Below are 18,555 nucleotides of genomic sequence, written 5' to 3' on the forward strand. Positions count from 1 at the left end.
CAGAATAAAAGGCAAGGATAACAGGTTCAGGGAACCTTGTTTTTTGAGAAATATTAAGGCCCTGATTAAGAGAGAAAAAAGGAATTGCATAGCAGATATAGGCAGGTACTTGAGTATAAGAAATGCAAGAGAATGCTCTAGCAGACAAGGTGAAGGAGAATCCTAAGGCCTTCCACAGATATGCTGAGAGCAAAAGGATTGCAAGGGACAAAATTGGTCCTCTGGAAGATCAGAACAGTAATCTATGCGTGGAGCCAAAAGAGAAGGGGGAGATCTTAAATTGACTTTTTTTGCATCTGTATTTATTCAGGAGGCAGACACAGTCTACGGAGGTGAGGCAAAGCAGCAGCGAGGTTATGGACCCTCTACAGGCTTGTGAGAGGACCTTGCTGGGTCCAGAGGATCTGAGTGAAAAGTAAGATTGAATAGGTTATAACCTTATTCGGTAGAACATAGAAGATGGAGGGAGATTAGATAGACACATATGAAATGATGAGGTAAATGCAGGCAGGAGGTTCGGTGAGACAATAAGTGGTCATGGGTTACGGGTGAAAGGTGAATTGTTAAGGGGGAACATGAGGGGAAACTTCTTCACTCAGAGGACATGGAATGAACTGCCAGTGCAGTTGGAGAATGCAAATTCGATTTCAACATTTAAGAGAAGTTTAGATAGGTAAATGGATGGGATGGATATGGAGGCAGGTCAATGGGACCAGGCAGTTTAAATGGTTTGACAGACTAGATGGGTTGAAGGGTCGGCTTCTGTGCTGTAGCTTTCTATGACTCAATACTTCTCCAAATGCTCCTAACTCCTGCCTCGAAGAATCCTCTCCAATAGACTGGCTACCACTGATGTAAGAGACTCACGAATTTATAACTCCCAGGATTAATTCTATCACTGCTCTTGACCAAAGGGATAACACTTGCCGCCGTCCAATCCTGTGGCCAGAGAGGATGCAAAGATCATTGCCGAAAGAGCAGCAATCTCTTCCCTCGCTTCCTGTTGTAACGTAGGGTACATTGCATCAAGTTCAAGGAATTCATCTGGACCCTCACCCAATTCACACTCCCAAGTTCATGCCTAATGGCATCATAATTCTCCCTCCTCCAATTAAATACCTTTCCAGACCAACCATTCCTGTCCAAGGCTATGTTAAAGGTTGGAAGTTGTGGTCACGGTCTCTGAAGTCCTCATCCACTGAGATCAGTCACCCGACTAAGTTCATTACTTAATATTAGATCCAGTATGGCCCCTTCTCTAATCGACCTGTTGACATATTGTGTTAAGAACCCTTCCTGCACACCGAACAAATTCTGCCCCATCTAAACCATGTGCACTAAAGATGCGCAAATAATATTAAGGAAGTTGAGTCACCCGTGACAATAACCGGTTATTTTTGCACCTTTGCAACTCTGCCCCCCAATCCGCTCCTCGGTGTTTCTGTTGCTGTTGGGGGGGGGGGGGGGGGCTTATGGAATACTCCCAATGAAGTGGTTGCTCCTTTCCTGTTTCTGACTCAGCAATCCCAAGACAGCCTTTTTCTGCAGCAATAATTCTACTCCTGATTAGCTACATCATGCCCCGCCATCTTTTACCTTCCTATGTGTCCCTTTTAAAACATCTAGCCACCATTCCAGATCTTGTGACCACCAAGTGTCTGTAATGGCCACAACATTGTAGTTCCATGTGCTGACCCATGCTCTAAGTGTATCACCCTTGTTTGTGTACTTTGTGCATTAAAAACAGACATTTTAACCTATCCAATGAGGGAATTACGCCCCTATCAACCTTCCTCACAGTATCTCTGCATCAACCTTCATAGAAATTGCTCCATCCTCTGATCCATCACTCTGACACCCATTCCCCTGCCAAACTATTCCCCAACAGCTCTGGGAAAACCTGCCCAAGGATATCGTTCCTCTTCGAGCTCCCGTCCCTTTTGTAGAGGTCATACCTTCTCCTGAAGAGATCACAATGATCCACAAACCTGAAACCCTACCCCTGACCCCCGACACTAATTCTTCAGCCAAACTATCAGCTGCCATACCATCCTATTCTTGCCTTCACTGGCACTTGGCACAGTCAGAAATCCATAGTATACTAACACTCTAAGGTACTGCTTTTCAGCTTCCTATATTCACTCTTCAGGACTTCATCCCTTTTCCTACCCATGTCCTAGATACCAATATGTACCAACAATTCCAATTGCTCCCCCTCCCCCTTAAGAATGCTGCCGTCATCTGAGATATTATCCCTGACCTGGCACCTGGGAGGCAACATGCCACCCAGGAGTTTTTTACATCCATAAATCTCCTGCCTGCTCCCCTAACAACTGAAAACACAAAATAATCTGCAGATGCTGGGGTCAAAGCAACCCTCACAACATGCTGGAGGAACCCAGCAGGTCGGGCAGCATCCGTGGAAAAGATCAGTCAACGTTTCGGGCCAGAACCCTTCGTCAGGACTGAAGAGGGAAGGGGCCCTATAAAGAAGGTGAGGGGAGGGTGGGAAGGAGAAGGCTGGTAGGTTCCAGGTGAAAAACCAGTAAGGGGGAAGATAAAGGGGTGGGGGAGGGGAGGCAGGGAGGTGATAGGCAGGAAAGGTGAAGAAGGAATAGGGGAAAACACAATGGGTAGTAGAAGGAGGTGGAACCATGAGGGAGGTGATAAGCAGCTGGGGGAGGGGGCAGAGTGAAATAGGGATAGGGGAAGGGAGAGGGAGGGAATTACCGGAAGTTGGAGAATTCTATGTTCATACCAAGGGGCTGCAGACTACCTAGACGGTATATGAGGTGTTGCTCCTCCAACCTGAGTTTAGCCTCATCATGGCAGTAGAGGAGGTCACGTATGGACATATCTGAATGGGAGTGGGAAGCAGAGTTGAAGTGGGTGGCTACCGGGAGATCCTGTCTGTTTTGGCAGATGGAGAGGAGGTGCTCGACGAAGCAGTCCCCCAATCTGCGTCGGGTTTCACCGAGGTAGAGGAGGCCGCACCAGGAGCACCGGATGCAATAGATGACCCCAACAGACTCACAAGTGAAGTGTTGCCTCACTTGGAAGGACTGTTTGGGGCCCTGAATGGTGGCAAGAGAGGAGATGTAGGGACAGGTGTAGCACTTGCGCTTACAGGGATAAGTGCCAGGTGGGAGATCCGTGGGGAGGGACGTGTGGACCAGGGAGTCGCAGAGGGACCGAACCCTGTGGAAAGCAGAGAGGGATGGAGAGGGAAAGATGTGCTTAGTGATGGGGTCCTGTTGAAGGTGGCGGAAGTTGCAGAGGATAATGTGCTGGATCCAGAGGCTGGTGGGGTGGTAGGTGAGGACAAGGGGAACTCTGTCCCTGTTGTGGTGGCGGGAGGATGGGGTGAGAGCCGAAGTGCGGGAAATGGAGGAGATGCGGGTGAGGGCATCATTGATGACAGCAGAAGGGAAACCACGATCCTTAAAGAAAGATGACATTTGAGATGTCCTGGAACGGAAAACTTCATCCTCGGAGCAGATGTGGCAGAGACGGAGGAACTGGGAATCGGGAATGGCATTTTTGCATGTGGCGGGGTGGGAAGAGGTATAGTTGAGGCAAAATAGCTGGTGATCTGTTTCATATTTACTTAGAGATATTGAGGCAGAAAAGGTCCTTTCAACCCCAATAAGCCATGCGGCCCAGTAACCCCACTATTTAACTCTAGTCTAGTCACAGGACAAGTTACAATGAACCTTATAACCAGTACGTCTTTGGACTGTGGGAGGAAACCGGAGCACCCAGAGGAAACCCATGCAGTCGTGGGGAGAACGTACACATTCCTTACAGATGGCGCCAAAATTGAACTCCAAACTCCAGTGCCCTTAGCTTAATAGCATCATACTAACCGCTACACTACTGACCTTGGCGCCCCTTACTTGCAGACTCATGTCAAACCTTTGTTATACCAATGACAAATTTCAGTTAGCACAACCTAACAGCTGTAAATGCTGTGTAGCATAACAAGATTTCAGTCTTCAGTACTCAGGAAAGCACTACAGTATTGCAATTATTTTCTTTTTGCATAAAGACAAAGCTGCAACTGTAATTTCCGCCACTGCATTAAGTCATGTTCCCCAAAGAAGGAGTGCAGTAGGTGCTCTTGAAAAGATTGGCAATGTTTGGAATTTTCACATAAAAATAATACAAAGTGTTACTAACCGTATGTGCGTTGCTGGTAAAGATTCGAGTTGCCGTGATAGGAACAGCTCTCGATGTTTCAACTGGTGTTGCTGCTTTTCTGTCAACTGCTGTGGGTTGTCAGTCTCTGCTTCTGTTTCCATTTCCTCCTCCAGATCTTCTGCAGTTTGGAAGAAAGGTTACATCAGCTGCTACTGTATAACACACAAAGCAATCTGACCCCATAAATGTGCTTCACAATGACAATGTGCATCCAAGGAAGGTGCCAGAGAAACTAAGGTAAGACAAGCCCCAATTATGTTAGGAGCTTTTCAGTGACATCAATACTTCCCATCACTTAGCAATTAGTTTCCTACAAGTGGTGGAGAGATTTAAACCAACTCATGGTATGTTCATAATCACAGGCACTTTTCCCAAAGGCAAAAGAAATTTTAGTTCAGAACTATGACTTTGTTCCACAATTAACATCATTTGATATTGGGGGGGGAGGGGAACCTTTGCTGCCTACTGTTTCTTAATTTCAAAGGAATGGGAGAGCTGAAAAAAGTTGCTATCTATAGGACCAGTTTGAATAGTTGATAGAAACAAATCATCACAATAATTTATAAATACAAGGTGACATTCTCATGAAGACTATAAGAAATAGAAGCAGAATTAGGCCATATGGCCCATTGAGTCTGCTCCACCATTTCATCATGGCCAATTAATTTTCCCTCTCAACCTCATTCTCCCAACTTCTCCCCATGACCTTTCACGTCTTAACTAACCAAGAATCTATCAACCTCCACCTTAAATATATCCAATCACCTGGCCTCCACAGCCACCTGTGGGAACAAATTCCACAGATTCACCATCCTCTGGCAAAATAAATTCCTCATCCCCATTCTAAATGGATGTCCCTCTATTCTGAGGCTGTACCCTCTGGTCCTAAACTCCCCCACTATAGAAAACATCCTTTCCATTAGATCACCCCCTTCATTCTTCTAAATTCCAGTGAGTATCGTCCCAGAGCCATCAAACTCTCATCATGTGATAACCATTTCAAGCTTTCAATCATTCTCGTCAACCTCCTCTGAACCCTCTACAATGTCAGCACATCCTTTCTTAGATAAGGGGCCCATAACTGCTCACAATATTCCAAGTGAGGCCTTGCCATAGTGCCTCATCATTACCACCTTGCATCCATATTCTAATCCTCTCAAAATGAATGCTAATATTGCATGTGGCTTCCTCACCACCAACTTATCCTGCAAATTAACCTTTAGAAAATCACGTATGAAGACTCTCAAGTTCCCTTGTAAATTAGATTTTTGGATTTTCTCTGTTTAGAAAATAGTCTATGCTTTTGTTCCTTCTACCTAAGCACCTGACACTGTATTCCATCTGTCACTTATTTGCTCATTCTCCCTACCCAAGTCCTTCTGCAGGCTCCTTGCAGTCAATGGTCTTCTGAAAGTCCAAGTACACAACATCCACCAATTCTCCTTTGTCTATTCTCTTGTTATTTCATCAAAGATTCCAACAGATTTGTCAGGCAAGATTTTCCCTGAAGGCTTATTTTATCATGTGATTCCAAGTACCCTGACACCTCATCCTTAACAACTAACTCCAACTTCTTCCCAACCACTGAGGTCACCCTAAATAGCTGACAATTTCCTTTTTTCTGCCTCCCTCCCTTCTTGAACAGTGGAGTGACATTTGCAATTTTCCACTCTTCTGGAACCATGCCAGAATTAAGTGGTTCTTGAAAGATCATTACCGATGCCTCCGCAATCTCTTCAACTACCTCTCTCATCCCTACAGTGTAGTGCATCTAGTCAAGTGACTTCCCTACCTTCAGACCTTGCAGCTTCCCAAGCACCTTCTCCCCAATAACTGCACTCACTTCTGCCTCCGACACTCTCGAACTTCGAGAATATTGCTTCCATCTGTTGGTTTTTTTTTTAAAAACTTGCCAATCCTCTAACTTCCTAACACCTTCTCACTAATTTTTGCTCTACTATACACCCTCTCTTTTGCTTTTATGTTAGCTTTGACTTTCCTTGTCAGCCACAGTTGCAGCATGCTGCCTATAGCATACTATTACTTCTTCGGGATCTATCTCTACTGTGCTTTCTGAAAAGCTCCCACAAAATCCAGCCATTGCTATTCTGCTGTCATCCCTGCTAGCGTTCCCTTCCAATCAACTTGGGCGAACTCCCATCTCATGCCTCCATAATTTCCTTTACTCCACTGTAATACTGAAACACCTGATTTTAGCTTTACCTGTTCAAATTGCAGGGTGAAGTCTTTCATATTATGATCACTGCCTCCTAATGGCCCCTTTGCCTTAAGCTCCCAAATCAAATCGGTTCATTACACAGCACCCAAGCCAAAATAGCCTTTTCCCTAGTGGGATCAACCACAAGCTGCTCTAGATAGCCATCTCGTAGACATTCCACAAATTCTATCTCTTGGGATCCAACACCAGTCTGAATCCCCCAATCTACCTGCGTATTGAAATCCCCCCTGACTATCATGACATTGCCCTTTTGACATGCATTTTCTATCTCCTGTTGTAATTTGCAGCCCATATCCTGGCTACTGTTTGGAGGCCGGCATATAATACCCATCAGGTTCTTTTTACCCTTGCAGTTTCTTAACCCTACCCACAAGGATTCTACATTTCCCAATCCTATGTCACCTCTTTCTAAGGATTTGATTTCATTTTTTCTTAACGAACAGAGCCACAGCTCCCGACTCAGTGATGCCCACAACGTCATATCTACCAATCTCAAACTGCACTACAAGATCATCTACCTTATTCTGTATACTGCATGCATCCAAATATAACACCTTCAAGTCCTGTATCACCACCCTGCCCAATTTTGACCCCGTTACACTACAACTCATCCCACTGACTACAATTCTGCCTCATCATCTACCTGTCCTTCCTGACCGGTCTTCATTGCATGTTGTATCTAGTCCTCAGCTGAATCACACTGACTTCCATCCCCAAGAATGAGATGAACACTTCAAAATTATGAGAACTAACTTGTGATTCACACCCAATTGCAGGAATAAATCATGGGAAATTCAAATTAGAGAAAACAATAATCGTAGAGGAGTCACCAAGCAAACACCTCGATAACTTGAAAACGGTTGTCTCATTGGAAGTTATAACTTCTGTTTGTTTTAATGTCCTGATGGATCATTTGATGAGGAACCAGCATTGTTCATTTAAATTGTGTAAAACTAAATGAAAAAAAAAGTTTAGAAGTGGGTGATGCAGTGGACTTAATATAGGATGTTCACCAAATTTTTATACCATTTCAAATGCAGTCTCAGGGGGAAAATGAATTCTTTCATTCTTCCTTGATGCATTAATTTTGTTTTAGATCTTAAAATATATGACAACACACACAAAATTACAGAATGGCTAACGTGGAAGGGATAGACCTTAACGGGGGAGTCTAGATAAGCTCAGTAAAGCAAACTTCCTTCTACATTGATCATGTGGATAGTCAGAGGCTTTTTCCCAGGGCTGAAATGGTTGCCACAGGAGGACACAGGTTTAAGGTATTTGGGAGTAGGTACAGAAGAGGTGTCCGGGGAAGTTTTTTTTTAAAAACGCAGAGAGTGGTGAGTATGTGGAATGGGCTGCTGGCAACGGTGGTGGAGGCAGATACGATAGGGTCTTTTAAGAGACTTTTGGATAGTTACATGGAGCTTAGAAAAATAGAGGGCTATGGGCAATCCTAGTACTTTCTAAGGTAGGGACATGTTAGGCACAACTTTGTGGGCCGAAGGGCCTGTATTGTGCTGTAGGTTTTCTACGTTTCTATATTTTACATCTCTGGTTCTCTGCGAATCTCTGGTTCTGGATCACATTGACTCGATGTTTGAAAATAGTACATAACAGTACATTAAGAAACAACTCAATTTCTACCTCTTCTCCAACTCACTCCCTATCAATTAGAAGAGAAGACAAGTATTCCTCCTAATCCACCCCAGTTCCATGTTTGTAAATACAGTATATACTGGTGGCGAAGGGTACAAGGATAAGCACTTCGTTTTGTCCCACATTTCACACAATCTCAATCCAGCTGAATATAACTTCGCCATTCCTGGTTGCATCACTGTGGACGCACCCATATGAAGAATGGAAGGTGGAAGGAATATTAGCAAGGATTCACAACTTTGGTCACTTCCAACGTCCCACTCCTGCTGAGCGCACACATCAGGCCTAAACTCAGATGTGGTGAACAGAATGTACTGCAGAGTTCTTGGAAGTCTATCTGTTACCAAAAATAAATCACGATTGACAACCACTTCAACTTCTTATCATGATAATTAACCAATAAAAATCTACCACACACATTCTTAAGCCTAGCGTACGCTTCTGAAGCAGATTTCAGATTTCTGCTATTTTTCTGCAAAATAAAGCGCTTTCCCATGTTGCTCTTAAGGTTCCAATGCTAAGATAATTAGTCGGGTCACTTTCTCAATCCTTTGATTTAAGTCAACCACATTCATAATGTAACCCTTCATTCCCAGAAATATTACCTTGATCAACAAAATCTTAAATGGTGATTTCCTTCTTGTATTTACAGCCTTTATAATTTGCTAATAGTGCAATTTTAATACCAGCAGCAACACTGCATGCAATAGAGGCGCTCAAGCGAAAAGCAGCTATAGGTCTATTGTTCACACCATCCAACTCTTTCCAGTTACAGCCAGGATCAATTTATATTGTACACCAAAACGTAAGAAAATAAAAACCTACAAGGTTAACCCTTGTTAAAACAGGTCCAATGCTTCCTTGAACTGCAGATGTCTATTCCTATTGGAAGATGGACCACAAGACAGGGCAACAGAAAGAGTTTGATGTTCGTTTTTAAGCCAGGCTGCATCAGTGAAGGACAAAGGCATTAAGGAAGTACAAGGAAATTATGGTCCTTATGCTGGGACTGGGAAACCAGAGAAGAAGGAACACTTGAATGAAAAGGCATTTTCACATTCTATTCTCAAATGTGTGCTCAAATGACAAAGTCTTGCAAACACCAGGTGAATGTAAACAGGAAAGGTCAGAATTATTACAAGAACTTGAGATGGACTGACAGGAAGAAAGAAGCAGCAACTGTAGAGATCTAGAAGGACTACCACAGGAGCCCAGCTACAGATCTATGCTGCAAATTAATTCTAAAGTGATACAAATTCCTCAGACTTTGACAAGAACAGAATTCCATTTTGCAGACATACAACACAGATACATTATGCCATTTCTACAGATCCAGTATCATAGCCTACTCTTTTGGTTCAGAGCAAAAGAAAATGTCGCTAGAACTGGATATTTATCCTTGGATCCTGAGGAGAAACCACCTGCACACAATCTCAGAAGAGCTGACCGAGGACAAGTCGTGAAAGCTGACAATTTACTCACCAGCTTTAGGCAGTGTTTCTTGTGGAACATCTGGGACCTCAGCCAGTAGTGTTGGATCACAATTATCCAACTCTTGACCTGCGTAAGTCAGTGAGAAGTTAACAATTAACAAATGACGAAACACCTAATTTTATCCGCTGTTTAGGGAAAAGCCTGGTCTTGCACTTAACTATAATCAAACTAGAGTTTGTGCACCCAAGCTCGTAAGTGCAAGTAATTCCATTGCCTTCACTGACTCTGCTGGTTCTTGCAACAAATACTTGAAGAATTAAAAAATACATACTCGATACTGGTTCAAAATAAAGTTAAAGAATTAAAATTGAAAACTTAGATAAGTTCAAGGATAGCCTTTTCGGTCAAGTCTCCTGTGAGCTTTGCAATACCAAGAAAGACTACTCAGTCTGCTTATATTTATGGTTAGACGGTAGTGGTGGTGGTAGTGGTGGAGACTGGAAATATAAGCTAGGTGGCCAGATTTACTGTTCCTAAATAAAACCATAAGACACAAGAGCAGAATTAGGCCATTCAGTCCATTGGGTCTGCTGCACCACTTGATCATGGCCAATTTATTTTTCCTCTCAACTCCATTCTTCTGCCTTCTCCCTGTAATCATTCATGCCCTTACTAATCATGAACCTCCACTTTAAATATACCCAATGACTTGGCCTCCACAGCTGTCTGTGACAATGAATTCCAGAGATTCATCACCCTCTAGCTAAAGATATTTCTTATCCCTGTTCTAAAGAGATGTCCTTATATTTAGACTGTACCCTCTAGTCCTAGACACTTCCACTACTCTACAACCACACCATCTATGTCTTTCAGTTGTCAGTAGGTTTCAATGAGATTTCTCATTCTTCTAAACTCCAGCAAGTACAGGCCTAGAGGCATTAAACACTCCTCACACGTTAATCTTTTCATTCCCAGAGTCATTCTTGTAAAACTTTTCTGGACCCCCCCCCCCCCCAAAATGCCAGCACATCCTACCTAGGATAAGGTCTCAAAATCAATGCTACCATTGCATTTGCCTTCCTTACTGCTGACACAACCTGTAAGTTAATCTTAAGGGAATCCTGCACTAGGACTCCCAAATCACTTTGTACCTCTGATATCAGTATGCGCTCTCTGTTTAGCAAATAGACTATGCCTTTATTCCTTCTGCAAGGTGCATAACCATACATTTCCCTACACTATATTCCATCTGCCACTTCTTTGCCCATTCTCCTCATCTGTTCCAAGTCCTTCAGCAAACTCCTGCCTCTTCAAAACTATCTGCCCTTTCAACCATCTTTCTATCATCCATGAACTTGGTCACAAAGACATCAATTCCATCATTCAACAGTCCCAACACCAACCCACGCGGATCACCACTAGTCACTAGCAGCCAACCAGATCAGGCCCCCTTTATTCCAACTTTTTTTCCTTCTTTTCTATCCATGCTAGTATGTTTCCTATAATACCATGGGCTCTTATCTTTTTTTTTAAGCAGCCTCATGTGCAGCATCTTGTCAAAGTCCTTTTGAAAGTCCAAGTACACAACATCCACTAACTCTCCTTTTGTCTATTCCACCTCAAAGAATTCCAACAGATTTGTCAGGCAACATTTCCCTTTAAGGAAACCATGCTGACTTTGCCCTATTTTAATTTGTGCCTCAAGTCCATTCTCCTCAAGAATGGACTCTAAAATCTTGCCAACCACTAAAGTCAGGCTAACTGGCCTATAGTTTCCTGTTTTTGCCCCCCCTCTTCTTAAAGGGTGGAATGATATGTAGCTCATGGAAACTTTATTCAAGGTTGCACAAATTATAGGCACTTGCTGATAAAATTCTCCTATGAGAATCACTTAAAGTGTGGACCTCCAAACTCCATACACTCTGGAAACAATGCATTTTAAAGGAGAGAAAACTGGAGGCAATACAAATTGGGTTTCACATGTGCAGAAGGCGGCTTCAAATGGATCAAGCTATTAAATGGATTTTGCTTGGACTTTGGAACCACATGGAACAAGCTGAAAGCAGTTATATTCAAGAGTGACAAAGCAATCCAGTGGCTAAGCTGTGGTGTAGTAAGATTTGTACAGAAGTCTTACTGTCCCTTTTTTCAACTGGCATTTAGGAGTTTAGTGCTGCATGATGCGGCAGCATTGTGCTTAGCTCAACTCTATTACAGATCAGATCATTTTGGAGCTGGTGGTAGACCTGAGGAGAGCTAAGGTACCGGCAACCCCTGTTTCCATCCAGGGGGACAGTGTGGACATGATGGAGGATTACAAATACCTGGGGATACGAATTGACAATAAACTGGACTGGTCAAAGAACACTGAAGCTGCCTACAAGAAGGATCAGAGCCATCTCAATTTCCTGAGGAGACTGAGGTCCTTTAACATCTGCCGGACGATGCTGAGGATGTTCTATGAGTCTGTGGTGGCCAGTGCTATCATGTTTGCTGTTGTGTGCTGGGGCAGCAGGCTGAGGGTAGCAGACACCAACAGAATCAACAAACTTATTTGTAAGGACAGTGATGTTGTGGGATGGAACTGGACTCTGAAGGTGGTGTCTGAAAAGAGGATGCTGTCCAAGTTGCATGCCATCTTGGACAATGTCTCCCATCCACTACATAATGGACTGGTTGGGCACAGGAGTACATTCAGCCAGAGACTCATTCCACTGAGATGCAACACAGAGTGTCATAGGAAGTCATTCCTGCCTGCGGCCATCAAACTTTACAACTCCTCCCTTGGAGGGTCAGACACCCTGAGCCAATAGGCTGGTCCTGGATTTATTTCCTGGCATAATCTACATATTACTATTTAACTATTATGGTTTTATTATTGCTATTTAATTATTTGTGGGGCAACTGTAACGAAAACCAATTTCCCCCGGGATCAATAAAGTATGACTATGACTATGACGACTATAATTCTGGCATTCTCCTGTAAAGAGTCTCTGTGCGTCCTCCCCGTGGAATGCATCAGTTTTTCCCAGATGTTCCAGTTTCCCCCTACAGATCAAATATGTACTGAGTAGGTTAACTGGTCATTGTAAATTGTACCGTGATTAGGTTAGGGTTAATTGGGGTTGTGGGGTTGTTGGGGTGGTGTTGTGGCTTGAAGGGTCTAAATTCAACACTGCATGTCAATAAATGATCTATCAAAAATCAAGATAGTCCTGGCAAACTGGGTGGCAAATAGCCAAGTTTATTAATGATCACGTATTTTCTGCCTGGATAATCAAAGGGAACTCCAATATGAACAACAGAATAAGCTTCTCTGTTCACTCAGAACAACAGCACCAGCTGCCCACGGAGCCTGCAGGCAGAACCAGGCAGATGGTACACACAATGAACAAGTGACCAGGAAGCTCCAAATCTCAATACCAAAACCAACTTTCATAGTGTACCTTAAGAAAAGGTTTTGCCAAAAACAGGTAGCAATGCTACAATATAATTTAAACTTACTGTCCCTGTTAAGCCCTGTAATTATGGTAAAACAATGCAATATTTCTTCACCAAAGAAAAAAGCTAATGGCATCAGAAACTTAATAAATTACTTCTGCCACATTCCTTTGGTACCACCCCCACCTCCAACTCTGTAGAGATCTCACTCTGTACACATATAATCATAATGTGCAAGATGTAACCTAAGAAGGGCAAAGTTGTGGCCTCACACACAGTTTTACTTCACCCTTTCAACTATCATTAAACTAACTGAACAATTAACCATTTCAATCCAGTCCAGTAACTATTCCACAAGTAGGGTGCTTCCAGACACAAGTTTTTGCCTCAACCTTATGAAGGATAGATACCTAGGTTATGCAAAGGGACCAAGATTCACTATTACTTTGCTGCTCTGCAGAGGCCAACCATAATGGTAGAAAGGATCTCAATTTAATGTCTGAGAGAGAAAACCTTTGGCAACCTGGATCATTCACAAGACTTTGTTGTGGAGCATAACCATTCCAACTCAGAAAGGAATGCTACCAAGTCATGAATGGGATTTTCCATTACAACAGTGCCTGCTCAAATAGGGCTTCAGTTCTACCAAAGTCACTCCACTCAGTACAACCTTGGTCCAAACATACACAAAAGAATTTGAACTCCAGAAGCAAAGCGACAACAACTGCCTTAGACATCAAGGGATATCAATATAAATATAGGGAGTTAGGTAGAAAGCTGAAAAGCAGGACCTCTAGGAACATCTGTACCACATGCCAGTGAGGGTACAAACAGGATGATTTGGCAGATGAATGTGTGGCTGAGGAACTGGTGCAGGGGACAAGGTTTCAGATTTCTGGATCATTGGGATCTCTTCTGGCGAAGGTATGACCTACAACAAAAAGGATGACCCGAACCTGAGTGGGGAGAAATCTTTGCGGACAGGTTTGCTAGAACTGTTGGGAAGGGTCTAAACTAATTTGGCAGGGGAATGGGAAACAGAGTAATAGTGCCTTGGATGGGGCAGTTGGCACAAGTGGATGCACTGTGTACTGAGATTGACAGGAAGGACAGGCAGTTGATAGGGCAAAATTGCAGTCAGTTGGATGTCAAAGTAATAGGCGGTCAAAATTGAAAAGGATGATGAATACAGCTTTGAATTCATGCAGTATACAAAATAAGGTAGAGGATCTTGTAGTGCAGTTAGAAACTGGCTGGAATGATGTGGGCTTCAGTGAGTTGTGGCTGAAGGAAGATCACATTTGGGAGATGAACACATTATTTCAAAAGGACAAGCAGGTAGGCAAAGGGCGTGGGGGCATCTTTTGGCAAAATTGAAATCAAGTCTTTAGAAAGAGGTGATATAGGATCAGAAGATGTAGAATCTTTGTGGGTAAAGTTAAAAAACTGCAAGGATAAGAAAAAATCCTGATGGGAATTTGTACAGGCCTCCAAACAGTATCCAGGATATGGGCTACAAATTACAATAGAAATGCAAAAAAAGGGCAATGTTGCTTATGTTATGGGGGATTTCACTATACAGTTAGATAGGGAAAATCGGGTTAGTGCTGGATCCCAAGAGGGGGAGTTCATAGAATACCTACAAGATGGCATTTTAGAGTTGCTCTTGGTTAAGCCCATGAAGGGAAAAGCAATTCTGGATTGGGTGTTGAGTAATGATTTAATTAAGGAGTTGAAGATAAAGGAAACCTTACAAGACAGTATCTTAATATGATAGAATTTCCCGCCGCTGTCAGTAAGGAGTTTGTATGTTCTCCCCGTGACTGCATGGGTTTCCCTCCGGGTGCTCCAGTTTCCTACCACAGCTCAAAGACGTACCAATTGGTAGACTGATTTGTCATTGCAAATTGTCCCATGATTAGGCTGGGATTGCTGTGTGGTGTAGCTCGAAGGGCCAGAAGGGCCAGAAGGGCCTGTTTCACACTACCTTAATAAATAAAAATAAATAAATTCACCCTGCAATTGAAGAAGTTAAAATCAGATGCTTTAGTATTACAGTGGAGTAAAGGGAATTACAAAGGCATAAGAGCGAAGATTGCCAAAATTGTTTGGAAGGGGACCCTAGCAGGGATAACAGCAGAACAGCAATGGCTGGAGTTCTGGGTACAATTTGGAAGGCACAGGACAAATACATCCCAAGTATGAAGAAGTACTCTAAAGGGAGGATGAAGCCATTGTGGCTGACAAGGGAAGTCAAAGAAAGCATAAAAGCAAAAAAGAGAGGGTATAATATAGCAAAAATTAGTGAGAAGGCAGAGGATTGAGAAGCTTTTAAAGACTAACAGAAGGCAACTAAAAAGCCATAAAGAGAGAAAAGTGAAATATGAAAGTTATCTAGCCAATAGTGTCAAACAGGATACCAAAAGTTTTTTCAGATCTATCAAGAGGAAAGGAGAGGTGAGAGTAGATGACCGGAGTTAAGGTGATGCCAAGTGGCTGCCTCTTTGAACTCACCTGGGGTAACAGCTTAAATTCCTCTCTTTAATGTCACTTCTTTTTTCATTTCAAGGTGGCTGGGGTTTTATCAAGGTCCTGATCTACAGTGGCATTCAATCTAATTTTTTTTACTGCAGGTGAGTTCCTACTCCTGAAGCTCGCCAGCTGGCCATTTGCTGACATTCTCCAGGCATGGCTTGGAAGATGACGTCTCCAATTCCAGGACGGTACTGCCGACTGAGGTGTGGTGAGAGAAGGAACATCAGGATTTCACTGTGGCAGTTATACAGGTGGAGGTCTCTGTAACTGAGCAATCGCACTCTGTCCGCGCCCCCAACCCCGCCCTGTCTCTTGATGGTGGGGAGAGTTTGCTGCCAATTCTCGGGTTGGAGAATCTCGGAATAAAAGCGAAGCGACAGACTGTAATACCGTAACAGCGACTGTGAAATGGGTGACATTTTTCTCTTGTTAGTGAGAGAGAACTTGTATGTCAAACTGTCAGGTAAACATTAGTTTTTGTTGACTGCAGATCATGGTCTTTGCTATTGCTTAGTAGGTGGTGGGTGCTGATGCTTTTTGCTGAAATGGGTGGAGGGGTGAGTGGGGAGAGGGAGCCTTGGGGTTCTAATGTTTTTCTGTTCATTTTTTGGGGTTCTTCTATTCTTCATGGACATCTGCGATGACTAAGTATTTCAGGTTGTACACTGTATACATTCTCTGATAACAAACAGAACCATTTGACCATTTGTTGGACAGCTGGAAAATGACGCTGGAAATGTTGTAGTGGGGGACAAGGAAATGGAGGACGTACTAAATAAGTATTTTTGCATCAGTGTTCTCTGTGTAAGACACTAACAATACACTGGAAGTTCAAGAGTGTCAGGGGGCAGAAGTAAATGCAATTGCTATTACTAGGGGAGTAAGGTGCTTAGGAAGCTGAAAGATCTGAAGTCACCTAGACCAGATGAACTACACCCCAGGGTTCTGAAAGAGGGAGCTGAAGACATTGTTGCAGCACTACGTAAAGATCGCTAGATCTGGCATGGTTCTGCAGGACAGGAAAATTGCAAATGTCACTCCACACTTAAGAAGGGAGAGTGAGAGAGAGAAGAAAAGGAAATGATAGGCCAGTTAGCCTGACTTCAGTGGTTGGAAAGATGTGAAGAGTCTACTATTAAGGATGAGGTTTCAGGGTACTTGGAGGCACATGACAAAATAGGCCAAAGTCAGCATGTGAAAGGAAAATCTGGCCTGACAAATCTTTTGGAATTCTTTGAGAAAATAACAAATGGAATAGACAAAGGAGTGAGCAGATATTGTTCAAATAGATTTTCAGAAGGTCTTTGACAAGGTGCCACGCATGAGGCTGCTGAGCAAGATAGAGCCCATGGTATTATAGGAAAGATATAAGCATGGGTAGAAGTCAGGTTGACTAGCAGAAGGCCAAATGTGGGAGGCCGTTTCTGGTTGGCTGCTGGTGGGCTAGTAGAGTTCCACAGGTGTCAGTGTTGGGACTACTTCTTTTCACATTACACATCAATGATTTGGATGGAAGAATTGATTGCTTTGTGGCCAAGTTTGCAGACAATACAAAGATAGGTAGAGGAGCCAATAGCTTTGAGGAAGCAGGGTCTCCACAGATTGGGAGAACAGGCAAAGAAGGGGCAGATGGAATATAGCATAGGGTTGTATGGTCATGCACTTTGGTAGAAGGAATGAAAGCACAGACTAATTTCTAATGGGGAGAAAATTCAAAAATCAGGGGTGCAAAGGGACTTGGGATTCCTCGTGCAGGATTCCCTAAAAGTTAAATTGTAGGTCGAGTCAATGGTAAGGAAAGGAAATGCAATATTAGCTTTCATTTCATGAAGACTAGAATATAAAATCATGTATGTAATCCCACAGCAAGCAACTTAGCTCCAAGCGTCTCAAAGCCAGTCCACCACCTACATGGCTCAAGCATGATGAAACACTGATCTGGATGACTGCAGTTTCAACATTCTAGCTGCTCAACACCATACACAACATAGTAGCCTGCTAGACATGTGACCCATCCACAACAATTAATACACCCCACAACCAACAGGGAAGCAGCAGTTTGCCTTACTTACAGAATGCAACCAGCAACTCACCAAGTATACTGATTAGTATCTTCAAAACCCATGACCTCTACCAGCATAAAGAACAAGGCAGTAACAGCATTGGAATAGATCCACCACCTGGAAGTTGTCCTCAAAGCCACAAATCGTCCTGACTTGGAAGTATATTGTCAGTTCTTCATCACTGGGTCAAAACCGTGGAACTCTCCCGAAAAGCACTGTGAGGACCCACATCACAAGGACTGCAGTGGTATAAGAGGACAGTTCACCAGCATTTTCTCAAGGCAACTAGGGATGGACAATTAAATGCTGGTTCAGCCTGCAAAGCCCACAGTTCTTAAAATGAATGTTAAAATACATATATATTTGTATTGATTTCCTTATTACACAACTTTATAAATCAGGCAGTAGCTTTTTGACCTACTTTGTCTACCGTCAAACAAAACTTATGATGACCCTCCAAATGAAATAAAAATATCTTCAACAAACCCTTTGTGCAATCCAAGAATTAAGTGGGGGGGGGGGGAGATATCCAAGTTGCATTTCAGCGACAGGTTTGATGCAGTTATGGCAAAAGTGCAGTACTGGTTGAAAAAATAATGAAGAATTGCGCATAAAAATTGACAAGAGCAGAAAACTGCAGTAATCGTAAATCTATCCAATAAATCAAAATAAGCAATCACACTTTGAGAGGGCAGGGTTAGGTAGCTCCAACATGAAATGACTAAACCTGCTGTACAAAGTGCAAGACAACAAGGAGCAAAGAATATTCAAATTAAGAAAATCTGGGTTACAGATGGTTAAATCCAAGCCAACTATCAAGGTAGTGTGAGATGTTGAAGAATTTCCTCAGAAAGAAGCCTGAAGACACGACGAATACTTTAATCTACACAAAAGATAAAAGACAATACAAACTGCAAGATATGTAAACCTGCTGCTTTGTGGCCCAAAGGCAGACCCACCACACCCCACCCCATTTCCAGAGGC

General features: G+C 43.0%; 1 protein-coding gene across 3 annotated transcripts in view; it reads right to left on the reverse strand.

Moving 5' to 3' along the window:
* Positions 1-18,555, reverse strand: part of LOC140203938 (metastasis-associated protein MTA1-like) — a 183,926-nt gene that overhangs the window by 80,887 nt on the left and 84,484 nt on the right. For 2 of the 3 annotated variants that reach the window (XM_072270112.1, XM_072270111.1), the window contains exons 4-5: positions 9,581-9,658; positions 4,180-4,318 (exon numbers count right to left, since the gene is read on the reverse strand). In XM_072270112.1, the coding sequence (XP_072126213.1) occupies positions 4,180-4,318; positions 9,581-9,658 (217 nt within the window). The remainder of the gene's footprint in view (positions 1-4,179; positions 4,319-9,580; positions 9,659-18,555) is intronic. The other variant, XM_072270113.1, reaches the window with a different exon arrangement.

Source organism: Mobula birostris, chromosome 10, assembly GCF_030028105.1.
Source record: "Mobula birostris isolate sMobBir1 chromosome 10, sMobBir1.hap1, whole genome shotgun sequence".
In the NCBI taxonomy this organism is placed as follows: Eukaryota; Metazoa; Chordata; class Chondrichthyes; order Myliobatiformes; family Myliobatidae; genus Mobula; species Mobula birostris.